At 35.3% G+C, this 26358-nt stretch overlaps 3 protein-coding genes across 7 annotated transcripts; 2 read left to right on the plus strand and 1 right to left on the minus strand.

Annotated features, from left to right (window-relative positions):
• Nucleotides 1-3: 3 nt before the first annotated feature.
• Nucleotides 4-5352, plus strand: LOC129902079 (protein YELLOW LEAF 1, choloroplastic-like). The gene is made up of 5 exons (XM_055977116.1): nt 4-157; nt 2250-2347; nt 3319-3479; nt 4737-4812; nt 5027-5352. Exons 2-5 carry the CDS (start codon nt 2299-2301, stop codon nt 5221-5223), a joined length of 483 nt encoding a protein of 160 aa, XP_055833091.1. The 5' UTR covers nt 4-157; nt 2250-2298; the 3' UTR covers nt 5224-5352.
• Nucleotides 5353-9673: 4321 nt separating this feature from the next.
• Nucleotides 9674-17722, plus strand: LOC129902089 (shikimate kinase, chloroplastic). 2 transcript variants are annotated; one of them, XM_055977136.1, is made up of 11 exons: nt 9674-9759; nt 11265-11577; nt 14220-14278; nt 14724-14778; nt 14950-15022; nt 15254-15341; nt 16412-16494; nt 16601-16730; nt 16841-16919; nt 17065-17126; nt 17381-17722. In XM_055977136.1, exons 2-11 carry the CDS (start codon nt 11361-11363, stop codon nt 17435-17437), a joined length of 903 nt encoding a protein of 300 aa, XP_055833111.1. In that variant the 5' UTR covers nt 9674-9759; nt 11265-11360; the 3' UTR covers nt 17438-17722. The 2 variants fall into 2 exon arrangements, with proteins under 2 accessions (XP_055833111.1, XP_055833102.1); XM_055977127.1 differs by having other exon boundaries at nt 11268-11577.
• Nucleotides 17723-18137: 415 nt separating this feature from the next.
• Nucleotides 18138-25326, minus strand: LOC129902101 (F-box/kelch-repeat protein SKIP6-like). Of its 4 annotated transcripts, none has more exons than XR_008770048.1 (3): nt 24121-25326; nt 21446-21503; nt 18138-19027 (listed from the first exon to the last, which is right to left on the minus strand). XR_008770048.1 is itself a non-coding variant. In XM_055977147.1 (2 exons), the coding sequence occupies exon 1, from the start codon at nt 25209-25211 to the stop codon at nt 24138-24140; it is 1074 nt and encodes a 357-aa protein (XP_055833122.1). In that variant the 5' UTR covers nt 25212-25326; the 3' UTR covers nt 18138-19027; nt 24121-24137. The 4 variants fall into 4 exon arrangements, 2 of the variants coding, with proteins under 2 accessions (XP_055833122.1, XP_055833135.1); XR_008770049.1 differs by having other exon boundaries at nt 21446-21586; XM_055977147.1 differs by lacking the exon at nt 21446-21503.
• Between the last annotated feature and the right edge of the window lie 1032 nt (nt 25327-26358).

Consider the following 26358-nt stretch of genomic DNA (forward strand, 5'->3'; position numbering starts at 1 on the left):
GATAAACTTCATCCAAAGCTTCAAAGTTTCTCTTCATTCTCCTTCCAGAAACCTAACGAAAAGCAAAGGATTTTCCCTTCTTTGTATCATTTTTCTTCATTATTGGGCTACTGACAGAGTCAGATTTCGCTCTCCTTCTATTGGGTATTTGAAAAAGGTTCGTGCTTCTACTCGTTTTTACGGTTTTTCCTGTGAATTATCATTTGAGTTGTACCTTGTTTTGTGAAAAGATTGGATTTTCCCATTGATATAAGCGATTTTTTTTTTGGGGTTTTAGTGATATTGGTCTGTCTTTATTTTTGCTGGGAGTAATTGCAACTTTATTTAGAGGAGATAGGAAAAAGGTGATGTGTATTCTAGTTAAGAGTTTCTTGGAGGACATGTTTTTTTTTTTTGGCAGTGCTATGCCCTTGCAGGAAGTAGACCCTTTGTTGGTATGTATGTATAGCCACTTTCATTGTTTTGCAATATAAGGAGAGTGGTAGAAGAACAAGTTTGTTCCTGATATGCTATGGGGGTGAAACTATCGGAATATTTTAGCACAAACTAGAGGTTTATAAGTGCTAAAACCAAGGAGGGTGTGGCTTGGTGGTCACTAAAGTGGTTGAGCATGTTCAAATGCGAGTAGTGACAAAAACACTAGGTGATTTTTTTCCATTTGTTATAGCCTTGGCGGACATAGTTATCCAGTACCTGTTCTGGTGGGAGGTGGTAAGTATCCCGTGGAATTAGTCGAGGTGCGCGCAAGCTGGCCCGGATACCATGGTTATCAAAAGGAAAATGTATATTTTTTAAGAAATCTGTTGGAAGTACACAGCTAAGTAAGATCATTTCACATGAATACGTCAAGGCAGATGAAAAGTAATGTGACTGAAGCTTAAACTAGAGGCATATGTCTATTTGGGAATATCTCAAAACAAGTGCAGGTTGCGCTGTCTAACATCTAGCAGGGCGACGACACCCTCCAGAAAAGGGTGTCATCTGATACATTATTGCAGAAAATTTTCTTATATATGCGTTTGTAAGCATACTTTTTTATAAAAATGTCATGTGTACTTACAATAAGCTTTCACTGCTTATTGATTTGAAACAGAAAGTAAAACGTTAATACCAAGTACCAACAAAATCTTAGACCCAAACTCACTTACAAGCCGAACTATAGACACTGCTTATGTAAAATCCTGTTTAAGCTGCTAGCGTCTAGATTAGTTAACACAGCACACTCTCGTCTAATAGGAGCCATTATGAGCCTCCTTTTAAGAAGGAATACTTGGGTGGTATCTATTTGGTTATGCAATAGAATACATGTGACATCTGATCTAAGAGACGGTTTATTTACAATTTTATGGGATTGCAACATAACTTGTTATTAAGTTGTTAGTTTACTTGACTTTTTTTTTTGAGAAGATTTTACTTGACTATAGTAGTACTATTTTTGGAGATAATGACCTTGAAATGCATAACTATTTCCTCCAAGGTGGAGGCTTGGAGCTATGGAGCCTGCTAATGTCTGGATGGTAGCGTACCTTAGTGAAATGCACATTTCTCCTTGAGATTAACCCTTTGGTGAATAAAAGGGATCCTCTGTCTCAGGTTTTCAACTAGACTTTGATTTGTTTCCATCCAAAGTTTAGGATTTAGGTTGAATGGTGGTTGTTTCTATGGACCAAGTTAGAAAAAGGCCTAGGAAAAACAAGTTGTTTTCTAATTTTTCCTTCATATGCATCTAATTCTGCCTTGTCAACTTTCTCGTTGGGTCCAAACTGAACTTTGTAATGTCTTATAAAGAGAGCGGGATGGATAGAGAAAGGAAACATGAGAAAATGTGGTTTGCCGTGGGCAGTTGAGATGGAGTTGGCCCTCTATGTCCATTCCCTAATTTAGTGGTATTTTTGTTACCTTTAGAATGAAAATGGAGAAATTTAGTTGCCTCACAGAGCATTAGCTGTACCTTTTCAAGAATAACAGTTTGCGGTAAAAATATTGGATGATTCTCCATATATGCATAAGCTTCACTTGTTTTCAAAGACATGACTCAAATAACTGAATGAAGTCATAGTTTGAAGTGGACTCTACCATCCTTTCATTGGTAGTTTCATTTTGCCAACCGAGAACACTTGTAGTGTGCCAAAGGCGAGGAAGGTTTTCCATATTCGTGAAAAAACAATTTCTTTGATGGTACTGTCTTGCATGTGCAATTATTATCCTGTATGAATTGCATGTTGAATCTATCTTCCCTTTGATTTCAGGATTCTAATAGGAGTTCAATCCCAGGGAGACTCAGATTATTGCTAAGAGATGTCATTAACTGCCAGCACCACCATTAATGCAGCTACTTTGCCAATAGGTATGTGGGCGTATATCCCTGATTGGTTATTTTCAATTGGTACATCCACATGTCTTATGAAGGAATGTTAGAATTGCTGTTTTGAATCCTTGTAAGATGAACAAGGCCTGTTGTAATTGTAAATATCGGATACAAGTACTAACTTGATGCGATGAATATACATGTTACCTTCTCAGAAAAGAGGGATGCTAGCATTGATGTTTCCATTCAATTAGGATCACATAGTGAAAACTGTCATATTCTTGATCACGTTAAACATTAATAGATCAGCATCTCTTGCTTTTAGACTGAGAAACCTTTGCCACATTAGATGTAAGAGTATTTGAATTGCTGCATAAGTGCTGTAGCCTGTGAGTTAAGACAATCACATTAATTAATGATCCTCTTGTTATATTTTAGTTGCTGTTCTGCATATACTATTAAACTGTTTAGCTTTCGTTTATCTCTATATGAAAATGTGTATAGGCGTTCACCTGCTAACTGTCAATTATACACCTCACACAATAATAACTACAAAAACAATTGTTCCTTAATCCTAAACAAGTTGAGGTCAACTATATGAATTCTCATTGCCCATGTTACTCCATTTTTTGCTCATGTCAAATATATAATACCTTCATACTGCAGATCGGTAGAAGTTTAAATTTTTGTTTATGATCTATTGTCTAGCTTGCTCAAATTTTGGTGCTATTTAACTCTATGGATAAAAAGGAAAAAAAGGAAAATAAGTGTTCTTCTCTTTGATTTTCTAGTTTACTTGATATGATGGTGTTTAGGTTTTGAAGTAATCTGATTGAATATTTACATATTTTGATAATCAAATTGAACGTTACTTTTAAGGTGTGACAACAATGTCATGAAGACATTTGATACTTTAAAATCCAGTGTTAGCAAAATCCTTTTGAAGATTTGCTGCTCAACCTGTAGCTCATGTTATCTATGTTGTTAGTCATTGGATGTTGTTGTCACAGTGAGAGCAGGAGATCAATGCCGGAAGCAATTCAAGCCAATAGCAGTAGTTCCTGCTGGCCTCCATCCGCTTGGCATGCAGTCTCAACTCATTAACAACAGAAGACGCTTGATATGTTCTGTTCAACAAAAGCGTGCTTCAATAATATGTTCTTCTGCTCTGGTATCAGTCTCTTGAGTACTTTTTTAAAAAAATTATATTTGCTTTCAGTGCCTTGTTTAGCTAATTACATACCTCTAGCAATCCTAGAGGGTCAGTCGTACTTGTCATGCCTTTTATATTAATCTTGGGCAACTTTCATTGTGAGAAGCTTTGGAATTTCAGAATGCTACTTCAAGTAGCTGGTTGTGGCATAAGTCATCATATTGGACTATGTCTCTGTATATATAGTTCTGCATGCCTAGCAGGTTCTGCAGTCACCATATTGAAATCAACTGCATTTGCTAAAACAAGTACCCGAAAATCAAGTTTATTAACCTCTCTATTTACTAGTTATTATGTATAGATATATGAATCTATAACATTTAGAGTCTGGAGATATATCTTTTGGGAAGGTTACATCTGGAGATATATGTTTGTTTATTACCTGAAAATGGTTAGACCCATTAATATAAGCCCAATCCTAGAAAGGCTAAGAGCCCGTTTGGATTAGACTTATAAGCTGTTTTCAGCTTTTTTGAGTGTTTGACTAGCCAACTTAAAACCATTTTGTGCTTAAAATAAGCCCCAAAAAATAATTGGGTCTGTTTGGCTTAGCTTATCTAAACTATAAGCTGCTTAAAATAAGTTATGCCAAACAGGAACTAAAAGAAAATCATGGATTTATCAATCATGTATTGGTTCAGAAAAATCCATTTTTTATAAAAATTTAAAGAACAAAGAATTCTAGATAAAGGATAATAGATAAACATGGTCTTCTTTTATTTGAAATGTCTCTTGATCTTCAATAAATTTTGCGCTTAAATAGTACTAGGAGTAAGCGTTATGCAATCCCCGTAGATGGTATTTTCCGTCGAATATCTGAATTGTTTTCATCGAAGTGAAAACAAAGAACAATTTTTCTTTCTTTCGAGGCTCAGAGATGAAAATACAATTTTTAAGAATAACCCTCCGTGAAAGAGGTTTGCACGCCATAGGCAAGTTCTGCTTGATTGGGAGCTTGGTTGGATCGAATTTGTATTGCACATATGTTTTTTATGCACATACCAATCTTTTTAACCCTTTTTGTTCTTTTTTCTAACAATTCAAGTTACAGGCAAAATGACTGATTACTAATATGTATATTGTTGTTCTTGATGCTGTTGCTACAACAACTACTACTTGCAATCGTGCATTCAGCATTTGGTTTTCCGTTTCCTTCATCATTCAAGTAAACTATTAGTCATTTCTGTTTGACCCTTTGTACTTGCATCTATGCAGAATGCGAGATGTGCTGAAGGACAGACACAGACGGTTACACGGGAATCATCAACCATTACAGTTGCACCAGTTCAAGGTAATCTTTCATGCTCTTAGTAACAACTGGTAGAAACTTAGTTGTTTTCATGTTCTGTACTCCGTCCTGCTGCTGTAAAAAGATCATAGAATCAGTTTAGCTGTACTTAACTAATGATGTTCAGTATGATTTATCAACAGCTATTTTTGTACTTTATAAAGATCCAGTGTAAAAAAGTATCATTTGAATGCTGATATGTCTGGGCTGAATGCAGGAAAGGAGAAATCTCCTGACCTGGATGATGGTGGGACTGGGTTTCCTCCTCGTGATGATGATGGAGGTGGAGGTGGAGGTGGGGGTGGTGGAGGCAATTGGAAAGGTGGGTTCTTCTTTTTCGGGTTTCTTGCTTTCCTTGGCCTCTTGAAAGACCAGGAGGATGAGGGACCCTACCGAGACCAACGCAGAAGATGAAGAAAACCAGAATAAGATATATATCTACATAGAAATTAAAGAAGTTTGGAAGTCCGGGAGTCGTAATGGTCTTCCCTCATTGTTCTCCAGTCATGGCTTCGAGCAACATGTGGGGGGCGGGGGGCGGGGGGCGGGGGGCGGGGGGCGATAACCTTCTATTGGTTATGTATTTGAATGTAGCATTACTTATAACTCATTTCTATGTTCTTAGAAATGGACATTCTTTTCAACTCTTCCTATACCCTGGATGGTTGGATAAGTTGCTATCATAGCTTTAATTTGTTGTATAATGTCCTACTTCTGGTTCCTTTTTGTTCCTTTTTCTTGGGGGTGGGGAAGGGATTAGAACGTTGTGGAATGTGATCTAGAGCCCGTTTGGATGGGTTTTAAGTTGGTCAAACCAACCTATAAGCCCCTTTTTAGCTTTTGGACGTGTTGGCCTAATGTTAACTTTAAGTCATAAAGTTCTTAAAGTCAGTCAAAAATGAAAAGTTAGGATTTCTAACTTTTTTTTCTAAGTAGTTAAAGCCATTTTGTTTGACCATGAAAATTACTTTTATATCCCTTATACTTTAACTAAATTTTCAAACTATCCTTTTTGTTCTTTTAACCCTAAAATTCAAATACTTATTTTCAACATAAGTACTTTTATTCAAACACTCAACTGTTTATTTATAAAAATAACTTTCTGCACTTCAAAGTTTTAAAAGCACTTCATACATAAAAGTTATTTTTTTAAGCCTATCCAAACGGGCTCCTAATTACACAGTTATCAGGTAACATCTCAGAAATATTTAAGACAAAAAAAGTTGTGTGTTTTGAATAGGGTTGTATATTGGTCGGTTCGGTTTTGAAGTTTATTTGTTTGACTTATTGGTTATCGGTTTATGGACATGCTAAATCGTTATAGAACCATTAAGATATTAGCGTATCGGATATTGATCATTATCAGTTTAACTGTTAAGATTTGATACAATTTTTTTTTATTGAAAATCACTTAAAAACAAGGTGAAAAACAAAATGAATAATATACATGAGTTGATAAATTACGTCTTACTCAAAAGCAAATGTAAAAACATTATATAATAACCAAGAGTTTGAGATAACAAAAAATAAAAGTATGAAAATTAAATTCTAAGTGAAGAACTTTATATACCGAATGATAATAAAGACAAATTATTAAGTTGCTATCGGGTTATCGATTAACCTGCTAAAAAAATATTAAACCGTTAAGAACTGATAACTCGATAATAAAAAAATTAAAATCATTATTGAAATTACTAAAACAATAATCCATCATCGATAAATCAATAACTCTTTTTCGGTTCATTTATCGATTTCGATTTGATTTTGAACCATCCTAGTTTTGCATGCATAATATGAAAGTTGGATTTTTTTAGAAAGAAGAAAATTGTTCTTTTAAATATATTGGGTGTTTGCATTGGAAGGACAAAAGAAAGATCTCATTTTTTCTTCAAAATTTCTGATCTCTAGTGGACCTTTTAATATGATTCAAATCCAGGTGAAGTTTTGACCATCTATCAGAGAAAAAAGAACGAACGAATCTTATAGAATTTTCAAGAAATTCTTTAATTTTATTCATAAACGTATGATTAATCATCTGCTTCTAACGTTTCGTGAATTATTGGGACATTAAGGAATATCTAGAAGTGCATTTTGAAAATCAGTCTGAGTCTATCTCTTTTCGTTTCATTTGAAGAAAGGAAGGAGAACCCAAAGAATCAATCTTTCTTTTCGTTGTTAAATTTCTCTTTGATTAATCAATGTGTTATATTTCAAATCCTCATTATTAATGGAATCCAAATGATCTCTGGATTGATGAATAGATTCTTTTAGTTGGCCAGAATCCGTTACTTGAACGAAACGAGATCTTATAGAATCATATTAAATATTTGATGATATATTTTGTACCTTGTTAAAAATCCATCCTCTAGTGGTCAACGAAATGGAATGAGAGTCTGTGGAAAAAATGACATGACTTTTTTTTGATTTTCTATCCGATGTTCAGAATCGGCATTGGAAACCCAATTAAATCCAAATCACGAAGAGTTTGAATTCAACATCTTTGAATAAAAGTCCTCAGAATACACGTATGAATGGTCAACAACACCATTCAACTTTTTTGTATTTTTGGAACATCATTCAATTTTTATTTTTTTTTGACATTATTCAATTTCTACGAAGGTCAGAAGCAAACTCAACAACCACCCAAAATTATCACCAACCCATTATTATGTGAATTGTGAAGTTGGTAAGGAAAATGACTGCAAATTTAATAAAACATTGGAGGAAAAGCAAGTTGCTATTGATTTGATTATTATAAGCCAAGCTATATACTCTCAAGTGAATAGAAATATTAGGAGTTTTGTCTACATCACATTTTGAGGTGCGGTCTTTCTCTGTATTTTACATGAACACAAAACACTTTATGTATTAAACTAATTGTGATAGTAATTTATTTTTAATCGATTGTTAGTTTGTACTAATGTATATTAATAGTTTGAGATAAGTGTCAAAAACGCATCTAAACTATTTTTTTTTTTTGAGTTTCATACCTAAACTATTGGAAGTGTGAGTTTTATAACTAAACTATCACTTATTAGTTTAAGAAACGCACCTCTCTCTTTTATTCCAATCTCATCATGGTGGGTGTACTACACTCTCTCTTTCATTTAAAAAAATTTGTTACATCACACTCTGCATGGACAAAATATTCCATCTTGACATAAATTAAATAAATTATTAGAAGTTAAAATTAAAGATTAAAGTATTACTAACCCCTCACCCCATGCCCCCAAAAAATAATTATAAAATAAAATATAAAATATTTTTCTTATCCTGCTCCACCACTTTTTCTCACCATAACCTCTCCCCCCCCCCATTTTTTAGTTTTATTTTTAATTTTTAAATTTCTTTTATAAAAGTTTTTTAAAAAATTCTTACTCTATCTCCTCCTCAAATAATAATTTAGATATTATTTTAATTTTTTTTTAAAAAATTCTACCTTGCCCCCGCCTAACCCCGGGCTTCCATCTTATTTTGTGTCAGATATATACATATGATTTTAGAAAAATACTTTTAACTTGCCGAAAGACTTTTTTTAAAAATAAAATCTTTATTTCTGTTATATTTGTTACGCAAGTAAAAAAATATTTTCCTAAAAATATATATACATATCTAACTCAAAACGAGAAAAATGTAAAAAAAAATTAAAAGTGGAGGGTTAGATGGGGTGAGTATAATTTTATTTTTTTTAAGAAAATAAAAATAAATAAAAAATTTAGGAGGGAGTGGGAGAGGGGATAAAATATGATTTTTTTAAAAAATATTTTATAAAAGAATTTTTTTAAAAAGGACGGTGATTGTCGGGGGTGGGGGTGGTGGGAGAGTGGAGGGGGTGGAGTGGGAGAGAAAAATATTTTAATTTTTTTTTTAAAAATAATTTATTTTTCTAAAAAGGGCTTTAGTCTTTATCTTTTAATTAATATTAATAATTTATTTAATTTTTGTGAGGTGGAATATTTTATCCACGTGGTATGCTATGTGGCAAGATTTTTGTAAGAAATAGGGAGAGTAAAAATAGTGTATTACACACACTACTGAGATGTGTTTCTCAAACTAATAAGTGATAGTTTAAGTTTGAAATTCATACTTCTAATAGTTTAGGTATGAAACTAAAAAAAAGGATAGTTAAAATGTGTTTTTGACACTTATCTTTAATAATTTACATAATTCTGAAACTATCAACATAATTAAATAAAAAGTAGTTGAAAAACCAAAGATTATATTATAATGCGACCAACCAAACATGGTACTACTTATAATTTATGCAAATTTTTATATTGAGATTATTTTATTTTTGTTACAATAAACCAGATGAGCATATGTATATAATATCCCTAAATTGTTTCGCTTAAAGCTTAACTTTTTTTCGTTTTGTTAACTAAAATTGACTCAAAAAAACTAATTTTGAATTTGACCTTTACTTACCTGCCCAAGTTGACATTGTTAACTTTATGCAAATGCTATACCAATTTGTATAATAACATACCTAATATAAATATAATCCATAAAATAAAATCCAAGAAAAAATATAGTGTAAGCATGCTTTTTGAAACGAAACTGAATTATATTGTTTATATATATTTCAAATTATTTTAAAGTAAATATAGCAAATATTAAACATTGAACTTCCTTCAATTTCTTCGTATGTTTACTTATTTATATTTTAAACCACTTAAATAAAAGTCTTACCAATAATTTATAATGCAAAGATTAATAAAGAGTCTTTAGTGAAATCTAACATTTTGTTCCTTTTTAGTGATATATATTTTTTTTTTGTCACAAAATTATTATCCACCTCACCTAACACATGGCTCCTTATATATATATATATATATATATATATAACTCATTTTAAAACAAACACTTCACCTACCTAATCTCACAAAAAAATTCCCAATTTATTTTTTCCATCTTGTTGTTCTAAATTTCATTGTTCTTCTGCTCAATAAGGTATGTTATTTTTTAATCCTTCAATTCACAGATTGATTTATTTGTGATTTTTTTTCTGTGCTCTGTTTTGAGTTGTAGAAGAAATTATTTTTTAAGAAAATAGTGTGGGGTTTTGTTAATTCCACTACTTTTTCTTTTAAGATGTAGAATTTAATCGATTTTTTTGGTTCTTGTTTTGGGCTTAAATGGTTGTTAAAAGAGGCTGAATTTGGGTAATTAGTGTGAGTTCTATTATTTGGATTAAGCTTTTTCTGTTTAAGAAGTCAATATTTGAGTTGTAGAAGAAATCAAGAAATTTCCCAAATTTTGATGCATTGGGTCTATATGTTTGATTTAGATTATTGAACTGTTTCAGTTGTTTAATTGTCCAAAAAGTAGAGACAAGGAAGAAAGTGAAACTATATTACTTCTTTATTTTGACTATGCATTCGGGCATACAATCGTTAAGGTTTTTGAAAAATAATTTACATAACTCAGAGCCCGTTTGGATGGGCTTAAAAAAAATAGCTTTTATGTATGAAGTGCTTTTAGAACTTTGAAGTGCAGAAAGTTATTTTTATAAATAAGAAGTTGAGTGTTTGGATAAAAGTGCTTATAATGTGAATTTTAGGGTTAAAAGAATAAAAAAAGTAGTTTGAGAACTTTATGGCTTAAAGTCAGCATTAGGCAAACACGTACATGTCCAAAAGCTAAAAAGGTTTGACCAACTTAAAGCCAATCCAAACGGGCTCTCACTACATAAAAAGTACTATGAGTTGCAAGAATTAACAATTTAAAGTGCACTCAAATAAATTGCGTTCAAAGATTTTCTTGTTTAAATTGGGACAGAGGGAGTATTGTATATCGTCAAAAATGAATGAATACAGTTCCGTTTCAATGACCAAACACACTTGCAGTCAAGTTGATATGAAGAACATTGTCCTTTCTCTGTAATTAATATGGCATGTTCAAACTGACCCTAAACACATTTCAATAGTTTCTTAGCTGTACTGTGTTGTTGAATAAGTAAACCCTCGGTACCAAAGCAAGAGTAAGTGGTGAAACAGAAAGATAGCAACCACAATGAAGAACCACCTTTTGCTATCTGATGCTATGTAGTGTTTCAGATTATGAGTAACAAATGTGGCAGACATGAAGCCACCTACACCAATAAGGGAATAGCCATAAAGGAACAACAGCTGAATGAGGCCAGATGGGGCATAGAAGTATTAGAGAACTAGAAACAAGTAAAGAGGAACTATAGTGGAATAGTGATAGAAAAATCCTTGGACCAAGTATTTTTTATTTTTTATTTATTTATTTATTTATTTTTAAAAAAATATAACAAAAAATAGACTTTCATATTTTCCGTTTTTTCGTTTGTTATTTTTACTCTTCTTTGCCTATCAGAAATTGGGCGAACAAAATCTTGACTGTTTTTTTTTCTTTTAAAAGTTTTAATATTGCTATTTTGGGGGTAGATTTTGAGGTAATTAATTGTGGGTTTTTGCAATATCTGGATTTAGCAGGCAGCAGAATCTTGGTGACAATATAGAGTGCACTGTTCAGCTCTTTCTGATTTTAAAAGATACATTTTCTTGTTTGTTGGTGGAGTAGAGACTATGGAGGCTAGAGTTTCGCAGAGCCTTCAGTTGTCCTCATGGATAAATTCAGATAAGGTAGTAAAGAAACAGAGTGGTTTGTTGCGTTTCTCTGAGAAGTGGAATGAAAAACCAATGCATCGGATAGTCGTATCCTGCCATTTACAGCCTAGAAAAGCTGCACGTTCTGATAGACAAGTACAGTTGAAAGTTTCATGTTCTTCTCAAAATGTTCAGGGTATGTACTAGTTTGCAGTCCCATAGTCCATAAATATTCATGATTTAATTCAGTACAAGACATTGTATTTGTGCATTGTATGCTTGAAATATTCAGATGTGCGTATATAAACACACACATACACATATACAGTTGAATGAAGTGGGATCAAATGGTGTGAAATGGATGTAGAGGGTTCATATAACCAACCATAACTAGCTTGGGACTAACGCATAGTAGTAGTGGTAGTAGTTGTTTTAGTTGTGCGTACTGTGTAGTATGCTTGAATCATGCAATTGATTGTTGCTTTGAGTAGTTTTTAGTTTTGTGGATAATGTGTTGGTGAGCCTATGCCTTGTTGTACCTATGTGTTTGAATAGTGGCTGAAATATTTGAGAACACTAGTTTACTCGGTACCAAATTTCTGGTGAAATCCTAAGCTCCCATCTCCCTTTGTTTGTTTCTTTTATTTTTAGTTTTATTCTTTGGATGAGGGTGATGGTTGATCTGCTAACTAAAATAACCTTTCATTACAACTAGGACTTCCCCTTGAACAGCTATATTCCACACGGTTGAACATCTAGCTCTTTGTTACTGATGATATTCCCCTTTCTGCAACCATGTGCAACTCATTCGTAGATTTGTTTGACCTTTTCTTCCTTTCATGCTAAAAATGTAGATACATGAGAAGATGGCATGGTCAACCTATTTCTTTTGGTAATTTCTTAGTCCAAAGAAAATGAGGGAAACATAAAACTGACTTCACGTGGGAAAATGTTGAACTTATCTGTCATCCCTTCTTTTGTTTAAAATTAAAATGCCTCTGGTTAGAATTTTGGAGGGGTAATCATGAACATGTCTTTCCTTCTCATTCCCTGTACCTTCTAATATTCCTAATTGAACTTTGCATCCTTAGGAACTTTAGGAAAGTTGCCTGGATTAATCAATAATTTAAATCTGTCAGCAACTCCTTAAGCCAAGAAGGTGACAAATTAAAATTACATACTTGTTAGTGTTAAAAACCATTGATATAAAAAAGATGTTGGTGTTTGCTCCAAGTTGCTGATCATGTTGATTACTTATATGCAAGTACAACAAAAGGCATCAACTGATTTTATTTGAAAACTCTCCTACAATTGGAAGAGAACTTTTGACCGTAACAGACTTAAGTGGATTTGTGGAGTGCATGCATCTTGAAAAGGTGCAGCCAGCTTGATTGGTGCAACACTTTCTTCTGTTCTCCACACATAGGGCAAGTCGTGTACTTTCAGACGGAGCGTTGAAACTAAGCTTGGCTTTTTCGGCTGTAATTTTTTTTTTTTTTGCAGTTCATTTTCTTCTTTGGTTTCATGTGCTGCCACCTCCCTGACACTCTGATTTGTTGGTGGTTTCCATCTCTTTTTGGATTATTAATCGTGATGCACATCAAGTTTTTTAATTCTCCCAAAACTTATTAAGCGCCTTGACCTTAATTTTACTGACATCTGAGTGAAAGCAACGTTGCTTTGCACCAATTCTACCAATGCTTAACTCAGAGGAATAAATTAATACCCAGTTAAGTCTACTTCAGTTGTCAGATGACGAGGTGGTAGATTGTTAGTAAATTAGAACACAGTAGTCCTCAATAAAAGTTTGTCAACAAGTTTTTATGAACCCAAAGGTTACAACTTTAAATTAGACGTCAACCTGCGGACATTCTTTGGGAGAATGTTGAATAACTTAGTATTGCTGTTTATTTATGATACTCTATGTGAGGTGTGCCCTTTATTCCTTCTGGCATCACAATGAAACAATGACAAAAGTGCAAATACTTCTTTTCAAAATCGATGCACCTAGAATGGATGTTTAGCAATTTCACTTGATATTTGATCCACCTGAAAGCAGAACACTGCATGAGGTTTACATATTTGAATCAGAAGCCAAGCATGTTTCCCAGTATCGATTCCAATTTTTGGGAGCTTCATATTACCTTTCAAGTTTCGTCAGCTATAAATTTCAGACCTAGTTAGTGCCTTAATTAGGAGCTAATCTCACAATTAGGTTTTGTTTGTTTTTCCCCTGGTCAATAAAGTATGAGTTATTTTTTCTATAATTTTATATCTGTGAAGTTCCAGTGTCCTCTCAGGTAGCAAATATTTCACCAAGGATGATTTTATCTCTTCAAGCATGCTTGCAATTATTTTTAAAAAGGGCCATGAAATTCAATCTCATACTTTCGATGGGTTTCTGAACTTAAATTGTATTATATGGCTCCAAGAGCAGGTGAGTAGACTTCCAGATGCCTGCCATGACATACTTAAACCTGTGGTTAGTTCTGTTTTTCCTATATAGTTGTTCAGCAAATTGCAGTACTTCCCTGTCTACCAAAGCAGTCAGCACATTTTACGTTTTGTTTTCTTCCATGATAAATGTTAACTACCAAGAGAATAGAGATGGGGAGGAGGAGGGGGTTGGAGGGGGGGGGGGGGTTACATTCTGTTTATTTATATGTCCATTGTTATACCTTTCATGCATGGGTGTTTTCTGGAAGCACCTAAAACTACCTAATAGCTGGCAAGTGAAAGAAAATTCACACAAAAATATAGGAGCAGGATAAGAAAATTCAGCACTAAAACATAATATGTTAATCGATTTCTTATTGAACTGTAATGTTTGTTTTATAGCTTCAGTTCTGGAATCGGGATGTTTATCTGCATCAATTGATGAAATTGAGACATTGAAGGTATAGTAATATGTCCTTTTGCCTCCTTACCTTTTTCACTCAGCTAATCTAACATTGTATCAGACTCTCCTGTCTTTTCATATATTTTTCATGTTGCCTCTCTATTCAATCTCTCTGTCAATAGGAGACCTACCTTGGTTGGAAACTTGCAAAAACGAAAAGAAATGAAAGAAAAATAAGGAAAGCGTATTTACAGAGAACACTACGTGACAGTTGGAGAGAACTTATCATTTAGTTTCTATAAAGAATGAGAACAATTAAGTTACTGAATTCACTTTCCTCTATCATCTTTCCCTTTGACTTTAACGAAAGAAGCGAAGGAAAAAAATATAGTTGCCTCCTTTTCCCTCCCTTCTGTTTTCAAAGAAAACTGTCTAGGATAAGTAAGATATCTCTTTCTGTATTGTACTGGCTTCTGATAGCTTCAGTTTCATTTTAATTCCAGAATAAAGCAGAAGAGGTTGAAGAGTATCTAGATGGACGATGTGTATACCTCGTTGGTCAGTTCACTTACGACTTTTCTGCTTAAATAGATACGTATGAATTTTCTTCTAAATAGATCATGGGTCATGCTAATACTGTTAGATCTTGTTTATATTTACGAGCCTATTATGTAAATGCTTATCCACTTTTGGTATCCTGTTAGATAAGACACTTTTTCCTAAATACAGGAATGATGGGCTCCGGAAAAACAACTGTGGGTCGGATTTTGGCAGAAACACTGGGATATTCCTTTTTTGACTGGTAAGCTTAAATAGCACATATTTTTTGGATTCTGTTCTCTGGAAATGGTAGCTTCATGAGAAATGTCATTTCAACTGTTTGTTAGGGCTATCTAAGTAATGACATGACTAGTGAAGCTCGAGTACCTAGCTTCCATCTTGTCATTAACAATCCTTTGACACCCTCTACTCCAGTTTGCGGTGGTTGTTTCTTCTCATAAGAGTGAGTCATTCTCTTTTTTACTTCCTTCAGTGACAGGCTGATAGAGCAGGCTGTTGGTGGAACTACTGTAGCTGAAATATTTGAGCTTCGTGGAGAGAACTTTTTCAGGGATAATGAGGTTAGGAGCTGCAAATTTCTTCTTTTGCTTTATCTTGTTCTTGCTGCCACATATTGAAGCAACTGTGCTGAGTGCTTGATTAATGGAACAAGGTACTTCAATTGTGTTAATAAGTTGGAGGTTTTTCATAGCGAGGTACGACAATTGTGTTAATAAGTTGGAGGTTTTTTATAGCCATTATTTTCAGTCTAGCAACATGCCCATTCAGTACAGATTGAAGTTTTGGAAATCACTACCTTAAAACTTAAGTATGGCGTGTTTTGAATATGGGAATTGGAATTGAAACTTTGACCAGATTGAACTAAGTGATGAATGAGTTTCCATCTTTGGCATGTCAGGTGGAACTGAACATGTAAACTCTCATAGTAGCTTTCTGGCCAAATAAGTGTGTCATACTTTTTGTGATGCTTTGTATAAAAGCAAACGTATGTTGTTGTATACTTTCTGTTTTGAAGTATGAAATTGAAAATTGCTAACCAAAACCAAGTTTTTTCCATCTCATGATTTTTGTGGTTAGCTTTTTTTTATCTGATGAATAACATATTTTTTATGTTATATTTTTCTTCTGTAACATTCTTTTACTTATAAAAGCAACATCCATCCTTATATGTTATAACGGTACACTCTTTGTAAATTACCTCTGAACAACCTTGCTCAAATACTGATGTATTTATTATTTTATAATAACAAAAAAAAACTACTATTAATTATATTTTGTTGGGGACATAACTTCAATAAATTTTGTAAATTCCAACTAGGAATTTGGAATGTTAACAGCTCTTGTAACTTGGAATATGAGAAATTAAAAGATGAAGTTGGGGACTTTTTGATTTTTGCCATTTCTCAATATATTCCATCTTACATTCCTTCAGCCAACGCTTCCATCTCTTCATTATATCATTCATGGCCTTTTTTTGGGTAATTTTTATTTATAATAGCCAAATATATCTAAATGTCAAATGTTACTCCATGTCGTGAACAATTTTTATTGTTTTTACCATTGAGTTGATTGTTTGTTTCCCTTCCATTCCTGATATTAAATGGTCTTTCATTCTATATGTTTTGTTTAGACGGAGGTATTGCACAAGCTATCTTTGATGCATCGGCTTGTTGTTTCAACGGGTGGAGGTGCAGTTGTTCGTCCCATTAATTGGTACTTGAGTCAGATTACAGTAATGAAGTTTTTGTATCTCCTTGATCCTGTGCTGTGGCTTTCTGATGACATATGCTTATTTGGCTGCTATTACTGCTCTTCTCAGGAGACATATGCACAAGGGTATTAGTGTTTGGTTAGATGTTCCTTTAGAAGCTTTGGCCAAGAGAATTACTGCTGAAGGAACTAAATCTCGCCCCCTTTTACATGAAGAATCAGGAGACGTTTATGATAAGGTAGTTTTTCCTTGCAATAGGCAGTTGGAATTTCCTGTTTTGGTTTGTATGTCTTGCACTAAAGCAGATATATTGCATTCTTCCTGTTGATTCCTCTTGGCTTTGGTTAGACTTTGAAGCGGTTAACTACTTTAATGGAGAAGAGAGGTGAAAATTATGCCAATGCAAGTGCCAGGGTTTCACTAGAAAGTATGCATTTCTCGTGCTTTTCTTCTCCACCATAATATTTACTTTTTGAGAACTAATTTTTCTGAACGAAGCATCACACTTTCTTCTTCAGAATGCTACTTTTTGTGGCCTGTATGTTTGATGTATAGTTGTTTCTTTTTTACAGATATTGCAGTGAAAAGGGAAAAAGATGTCTGCCATATTACACCTACTGAAATTACTTTAGAGGTCCGTACCCTCTCTTGGCTCTCAGCTTCTGCACTTCTTTGCATGCATGCGTGTTATTGCTCATACATATTTCTTGACATCCTGAAAGGATTCTCTCGTTTGAATTCCATCTGCGTGTGCACGTGCATCTGTGCATTTCTTGACCCTCTTTCAGTGATACTCTGTGCTCATTGCTTCATATACAATGCCAATAGACCTCAAGTGTTGGGCCAAATTCAATATACTTCTGGCTGAGCTACATCCATTGTGTGCAGGTTCTTATACAAATTGAGAACTTCTTAAAGACACAAAAGAGCATAGTTGTGCTATAAGATTTTTTTGCTGCCAGTCGTGTGGAGGTGCGTGGTTTGGTGCTCTACTTGATCTTTGCTTTCTTGACAAGGGGACAAGGGTACGATTTTAGGTGTTCAAGACACTCAGAGGTTTTGTTTTTCTGTTATGCACTGGATATGTAATTGTACATAATCAAAACCATTTTTGGAACTGTAGTGTATCCTAAACGTCCAATTGTTGTATACTAATTAAAGAATGCAAACCCATTAATTATTTCGTTGTTTCAAAGTTTGTGACAGAAATAAATCACCAAATTTCCAATATATAGAAAATCAGGTTTCAAGCTCTCATTTAGATCACACAGATCAGCTGTTTTACATTTTAGTTCAAGCCATGGCAGTGGAAAGGAAGTGATATTTTATGCCTACTATGTTAATATTATTCATCTTATGAAATAAGAATACATGGAAACTAATTCATTTCTAGACGGCAATAAAACCACATGGTAAGAATATTGGGAAAGGGGAAGTTGGTATACCAAATCATAAAAGCTATACATTTTTTGAGGATCCAGCACACGTCCAACAATATTTTTGAAGAGTCTAACTGATATAGTTGTTTAATGCCTAGTTTAGGATGATAAACCAAGTAGGGAACGAAATTATGCAATTAATTCATCTCACAAGAAAATATGCAAGTAAAGAATGGAAAACTCGTATTGGAATTACAATGCCAAAGTGAACTACCAAAGTAGACCTTGAAGTCTGCATTAATCCCACGCAAACATGTTTTTTCTACAGTTTTGTTCCTTGACATTTTTATAATACAGGAGACTCGTACAATTCAGATCCAGTAGTATTTTCCCATTTTGAACACGAGACTATTTTGTATAGAGGAAGGATAAACAAAATGATGTGTGAAGTGAGGAATCATATAGCCGATTGATCCCCAATTAACTTGCGATTGAGGTCTACTTGTAGTCGTTTGATAATTACTGAGTATTGCGAACATGTCTGAATCCATCGACGTTAGAGAAATGATTGGAGCTTGGAAGTCCACAATATTCAACAGTGTTGATGTTACAAATATATAGTAGGTTTGAAATGCACTAGAATCTGCAAAAATCTTAGTTGGAATCCTGACAAGTAGACGACCAAGGCTTGTTTTATAAGCTCAGCCCAATTGCAGAGAGTTGTTGAAATGTTTGAAACTCAAGCAGCGATGGGGTTCAGTTCTTGTCGAAAAGTTTGTTGATCCTTTTCTAACAGAGTTCAACGACATATACAAACTTCTGCTCACTGTCTTTGTTATGCTAGAATTTATTCCAAGAATTTATGCAGCAGTTTTCCAGAAATGTGTTTGAAACACAACTCACAATCTACAACTGCTCAATCTGGTTCAAACTTGAACCAGAAGCACTTACCTTTATCTGGAAAATGGCCTATGAAACATTCAACATCTTGGGAATATTGATTCTTGAGGGTTCAGACTTGAGGCCACATGCCGGTATCTGAACTTGTGCAGTCATCTATTGAACTCTCAGAGACAAAACGCAGCATAATGATGCAAACCAAACAAGCGGGCATCTGAGAAGAAAGCTCATTACAAGCATGACCAGCACCTTCAATCTGCATAGAAACTTATCAGCCTTCGATTCAAAGAGATTCAGCAAAATGAGAAATTTAAAGTTATGGGGTGTACACAAATCTTACCCCTATCTTTATGGCGTAGAGAGGCTGTTTTAGATAAACATCAGGCTCAAGAAAAAGTGTTTTTTCAAAACAGGTTTGAGAAACACAAGAGTAAAAAAGCTATGATGAAAAGAAAAGTGTTGACAACAAAAATAATAAAGACAACAACAACAACAACAACAACAACAACCCAGTGAAATCCCACATCGTGGGGTCTGGGGAGGGTAGAGTGTACGCAGACCTGACTCCTACCAATGTAGGACGGCTGTTTCCGAAAGACACTCGGCTCAATAAAAGCATAGAAAAAGGTCAGAGAAGAATATTAGAGTAAATAAGTAGATGACGAAAACGGTCCAAACAATAGTATAATCAAAGCACAAAAAAAACAGTAGATATTATTATTGGATAATAACATAAATACCATAAATAACATACATCAGAGTACAAGAAATCATAGTGCGTTAATACGCCTACGAATAAGGGAGAATAAAACCACTATGTACTAGCCTTCTACCCTAATGTGTGTCCTCCACACCCTCCTATCTAGGGTCATGTCCTCGGTAAGTCGTAAATGCGCCATGTCCTGTCTGATCACCTCTCCCCAATATTTCTTCGGCCTAGCCCTACCTCTTCTGAAACCATCCATGGCCAGCCTCTCACATCTCCGCACTGGTGCATCTGGGACTCTCCTCTTCACATGTCCAAACCATCTCAGTCGCGTTTCCCGCATCTTGTCTTCCACCGAGGCCACTCCTACCTTTTCTCGAATAGCCTCATTTCTAATCTTGTCACTCCTGATATGCCCACACATCCATCTCAACATTCTCATCTCGGCAACCTTCATCTTTTGCACGTGGGAGACCTTAACTGGCCAACACTCCGCCCCGTACAACATAGCTGGTCTAACGACCACTTTGTAGAACTTGCCCTTAAGTTGTGGTGGCACCTTCTTGTCACATAACACACCGGAGGGGAGCCTCCATTTCATCCATCCTGCCCCAATACGGTGTGTGACATCCTCGTCGATCTCTCCGCTGTCTTGCATGATAGAACCAAGGTACTTAAAACTACTTCTCTTTTGAATGGCTTGGTCCCCGAGCCTAACTTCCGCGCCAACCTCTTGAGGTGTCTCACTGAACTTGCACTCTAGGTACTCTGTCTTGGTCCTACTCAGCTTAAACCCCTTAGACTCCAAGGTGCGTCTCCAATCTTCCAGCTTAGCGTTAACTCCGCTACGAGTCTCATCGATGAGGACTATGTCGTCCGCAAAAAGCATACACCATGGCACCTCACCTTGAATTTATCGCGTCAATCCATCCATCACCAAGGCAAATAGGAACGGGCTAAGAGCTGATCCTTGATGCAACCCCATCATAACTGGAAAGTGTTCTGAGTCCCCTCCTACTGTCCTTACCCTAGTTTTGGCACCCTCGTACATGTCCTTGATCACCCTTATGTACGCTACAGGTACACCTTTAGCCTCCAAACATCTCCATAGTATCTCTCGTGGGACTTTATCGTAAGCCTTTTCCAAGTCGATGAACACCATATGCAAGTCTCTCTTCCTCTCCCTATATTGCTCCATTAGTCTCCTCATAAGGTGGATGGCTTCTGTAGTTGAGCGTCCCAGCATAAATCCGAACTGGTTCTCTGAAATAGACACGCCTCTCCTCACTCTCATCTCTACCACTCTTTCCCACACTTTCATAGTATGGCTTAGAAGCTTAATACCTCTATAGTTGTCACAGCTCTGGCTATCCCATTTATTTTTGTAAAGCGGGATCATGATGCTCGATCTCCATTCTACGGGCATCGTTGCCGTCGTAAAGATGACATTAAATAACCTAGTCAGCCATTCCAAACCTACCGAGCCCGCACTCTTCCAAAATTCTCCAGGGATCTCGTCAGGTCCGGTCGCTCTTCCCCAGCGCATCCTACGAACAGTATCCTTAACCTCATCGACCGTAATACTCCTACAACCCCCAAAATCGTGACTCCTTCCTGTATGTTCCAAATCTCCCAACATAATTTCTCTGTCCCCTTTGTCATTCAAAAGTTTATGGAAGTATGACTGCCATCTTTGTTTGATAAGGGTCTCCTCTACCAATACTTTTCCGTCTTCGTCTTTAATGCACTTCACTTGATCCACATCGCGTGCCCTTCTCTCCCGGGCCCTGGCTAGCCTGAATAATTTTCTGTCCCCACCTTTCTCTTCCAGTTCAGCATAAAGACAACCAACGTAAAAGAAACAAAAATAATAATAAAATCGACCAATAAGATAATGATAGAAGGTGTTCTAAACTAGAAGCACGCTCTCCCACGTAAAAGAGAGAAATCATTCAACTACCTACTAACCTTCCACCCCAATTCTTGACCTCCGTGCTCTCCTATTTAGGATCATGTTCTCTTTGAGCTGAAAATCAACAACAGTATATCCAAGAATCGCATTCCTTTGTAAAAGCGTGAGCACAAATGGGACGTAAGCCCCTGAATTTTCTAAAATAGTTTACACACTAACAAATTAAGCATAAACTACAAATGAGGATTGTGAAAAATACATTAAAATGAACCACACATAAAAAAGGACTTTTGAAACTTGTGGTTTAAACAAACCGTAAATATTTGTGAGACTATAAATCATCACATTTAGGGCAAAATGAGAAATTTAAAGTTAAAGGATCCAGAGCGTCGGGGAAGCGGCAACGATGCCGGAGATGCCATGTTCGATCATCCTCAAACTCTGTTAATGTTACAAGAATTACAGATTGGCTATTACATGCACATTCAAGACATTAGTCAAGTGAAGAACAAATTTATAATTTAATTACTACTGTCAAGATAATCCTTAACAAGATCAAATATATCAGGGTTTTCCCATGTCTTTTTGATTTCACTTTCAAGAAAGAAATTGTCAACTGCTTGCTTCACCACGCCTTCCAAATACTCAACCCATAGTTAGATTCAAAACTTGAAGTTCGAAGCAAAGCCTTGAAGTGACTTATTTTTAAGCTATGGTTAAACTGAGGAAGAAGATGAATAATGTCGGGTTTGTTGGACCAATGTCGATTGGAGTTTCTAATGAAGTGACTAGACTGCATAACTCATATAATGAATAAATTGGAGTAAAAAATCGAGAATCAACTTCAATGGGAATATATATATATATCCTTGAGAATCATGCATAATTGTTGGACGCTTAGTTGATTAAGTTAGTATCATTGTGATACTTGGTTGATGAACATGAATTCGTTCAACTCCGTGCCAAGTCAAACTATGTCATATAAATTGAAATAGAGGGTGTGGGTTATTTCTATTCATTATTATGTCACTTAAAGTACTTTAATGAAGAACTGCTGCATCATTTTCTGTTTGCCATAAGGTTTTCGTCAAGTTCTCTAAGCTAGTGAGGTATATGCTTGGAGGTCCAAACTGAAAAGTGGTTGGTTTCTCCAAAGTTGTGATTGTTTCCTAGTTTGTTTCTCTAAGCTTGAATCACCATGTGCATTCATTCCTTTATTTTTCTTGTTCCTTCATAGCCATAATCACCATGTGTATATTATAGCTAACCATGTGTATCCATCACAGAATTGATTGGTTTTTTGCTTTTCTCAAATCATTATAATTGCAGTTTTTGTTTATCCTACTCCATAGTTGTGTATTTTAATAATTCTAAGATGAATATAGAAAATATTGAGAATAATCGATAGTTCTTAAAAATATTGGGGTAAAAAATTGTGTTCTATATCTTTAAAAGGGTGATATCAAGCGAGCATCTCCATCCAAAAGATTTTTGCAAGATTTGTTTATCCAAACATATCTTCATTTTCAAAAACCAAGAGTTTAAAAGTTTCTCCCAAAAATGTTGAAAAACTTTCCCACAGTTTTCCAAACCACTGCCTTCCAAATCATTTTTCATGGTCATTCTTTTTTTATTTTGAAGGTAACAAAAATTTTCTATGGCCATTCTTTCCTCCCATCTTCCTACTTGCTTCAAATTTTTTTTGTAACAACTACGGACAGAAAAGTTTACAGATTTGAGAGTCTCTCCCGTTGTCGTCTAGTACCACACGCTGCAAATTTTGAGCAAAACACTAATGCTTCCACCTCCAAGTCATTAAAATTTCTTATAAAATGAAGTTGCCATACATGCTTGATTAACAAGATTCAAATTAATGCCAAATTTACAACTAACATATCTATCTCTTGTCCAGAACCACTGATGCTACCATCACTTTAAGCCAAACTTCTAATGGAAAATCTGTTGACAAAACTAATTATCAAAAAAAAATCAGAGGAATAAGGTACTTATGAAAGAGGAAAGCCAATGTTTAGCACATGAAAGTGTCAGGGAAAAACATGCTAAGCTATATCAGTTCTTGATTTATCCATCTTATTGCATATAAAAACAAGTGATTTTGCTCACTGTTGCAATTGACAGTAATTCCTCTTTCACACACTTTATTTGATAAGTAATAAAGATCCTCTTTCACACACGTTGGATCCCCCCAAATCTAAGACTACAGTATTTTAGTGTTACGCTCCCAGACCACTGTACGTCTTCCTTACTCTTGGGGATTTAATACACACTTCTTCCTCTAGTGTCCATAAAATTAGAAACTACCGAAACAGACAGAGCAATCACTAGCAGCTACGAACACCATAAGCACATCTACCACACACTATACACAGCTACAATCCACAGACTACATATTAGTAAGTTAATTGTAGATTCCATCTAATATATCCTACTTTCAAACAGAATACACGTACAGAAAGCGCTACATGATAAAGAATAATCCCAAATTATTCACAACATTGTGAATTTACAGTGCTGTGTTACGCGCCACCTGGCCCAACTCAAATACGAGCTTGTATATCAGAAGCATTAGCTTCTGAGTAACTATTAAAAACACCAAATACTGAAAAGGATAAAGAAAATAAATGAAATGACAACAGCAAACAGTCAGATTATCATTGATCGAATGCTAATTCAATAAAAATGCTTAACAAAAGCTTGAGAATGACCGCACCTTGTTTGTAATAATCATCACAAGCTAACTGCCAAGCAATGCACAATTGAGGCACCATTAGGAACAACAAGAATCATATCCGACCACAAAATGTTCCCACTCAACCCTCCATCTTCATCCTTCCAAACTTGGATCTCCGCACACAAAATGTCAACCTCCTTTCCTCTCCCCTTGCCTTCCCACACAACACACAACCTGTCATGAAAATTCACCATCGTGGCACCGCACAGAAACTTATGCAACCCCTTATCCACCCCTTTCAATTCCTTCCACACATCTTCCTTCACATCATATCCTCTAATCTTACCCAAATAATCATAACAATACAACACCCCTCCCACCACCGCAGCTCGTCCCCTCCAACCCAAATCAAGCCTTTTCGACACACTCCCCCATTCACATCCCCCAACATCATACACCACACCTCCCCTATCCGCCATTGCATACATTTTATCACCCACAACTGCACTAGCATGCATCCATTTATCCCTAACTTCAATCGGACTCGGCAGCGCAGTCCACAACCCCGTCGTCGGATCAAAAACCTCAGCCCAATTCATCGACCTCGCCCAATTATCAACAACACACCCACCCATTACATAAATCCTCCCATTCACAACACCAGCTGCTGCAAACTCTCTACCAATTCTCATTCTTGGACCCATTTCCCAACAATTAAACCTACAATCAAAAACCCATACATTATTCGAAGGAATTTCACCAATAGACCCACCAATCACATAGATTTTTGAGCCCAAAACTGCAAATGCCGGTCCAATCGGCTTAGTGGGTATTGAAGAAAGGGGAAAAAGCTTTCTGGGTTTCTCTGGGTTTGTGAAAATAGGGTTGTGGGAGAGAATGTACCAGTGGAAAGTGGAGTTTACCCGGATATTGAAGTAGAGGAAAGTTTCGGTAGTACGGAGAATTGATCGGGTGGTATAGAGTGCAGTAGAGTTTACGGTGCAACGCCAAGATTTGGAAACGAGGGAGAGAATGGGGTAATGGGAACGTGGGACTCTAGCTAGACACTGTAAGGCTATGTCATCTGGGAGGTTCGGGATGAGCTGAGATTGTGTGCCAAGCTCCGCCATTTTTATGAAAGAGAAGTTGTGGATTCTTCAATGGAGGTCAATCTCAATATGGAAAGGGTTTTGTTTAGGAAGGAGAAAGAGAGATTGTTCAATCCTGACACATGTACAAGCACGCAGTCACAAACCTATTGTAAAAATAATAAAATATTTATACATTGAACTTTGTATTATGTATGGATGTCCTATTCCATGTGGACCCACCCATTTGGAAGATAAGTGGACAAACTATTTGAGGAGAAAAATATTACATATTTCCCCTTATTCCTTTATTTCTTAAGCTATAAATAGCCTTTATTTATATAAACGAAAACACAACAACAAGCAGCAAAAATATATTCTCCAGTTCTCTCTTTTCTCTTACTCTATTTTCTTACATAAATTGTTAAGTTAATCTTATTTCATAACACGTTATCAGCACGAGGCTCCGGCTAATTTTTCAAGATAACAAAAGTGGTAAGAGTTTTATTTAATTTTATTTTTATAAAATGACAAATATTTCCAAAATTGAATTTACTGCTCTTGATATCTCTGAAAAAGGCTACTCATCATGGGCACTTGATGTTGAAATTCATTTAGAATCAATGGGTCTGACAGACACCATTAAAGATGACAATATGACATCCAATCAAGACCGTGCTAAAACCATGATATTTCTCCGTCACCATCTTGACGAGGGGCTAAAATTACAATATCTTACATTAAAAACCCCCTTAAATTGTGGAAAAATTTAAAAGAAAGATATGACCACCTGAAGTTGGTCATGCTTTCACAAGCTCGTCATGATTGGCTAAATCTGAGATTAATGAATTTCAAAAATATAACTGAATATAATTCTGCTTTATTTAGAATTATATCTCAGTTAAATTTATGCGGAGAAGAGATCACTAAGCAAGATAAACTTGAAAAGACATACTCCACATTTCCACCCGCGAATATGCTCCTGCAGCAGCAATATTGTGAAAATGAATTTAAAAAAATATTCTGAATTACTTTCTCACCTTCTTATTGTTGAAAGACATAATGAACTATTAATGAAAAATCATGATAGTCGGCCAGTTGGTTCTTTGCCACTCCCTGAAGTGAATCAGACAAATTTTAACCAACGAGAAAGAGGCCATGGCCCCAGTCGTGGTCGTAGTCAAAGAAG

The sequence above is a fragment of the Solanum dulcamara genome, chromosome 1 (assembly GCF_947179165.1).
Source record: "Solanum dulcamara chromosome 1, daSolDulc1.2, whole genome shotgun sequence".
Taxonomy (NCBI): Eukaryota; Viridiplantae; Streptophyta; class Magnoliopsida; order Solanales; family Solanaceae; genus Solanum; species Solanum dulcamara.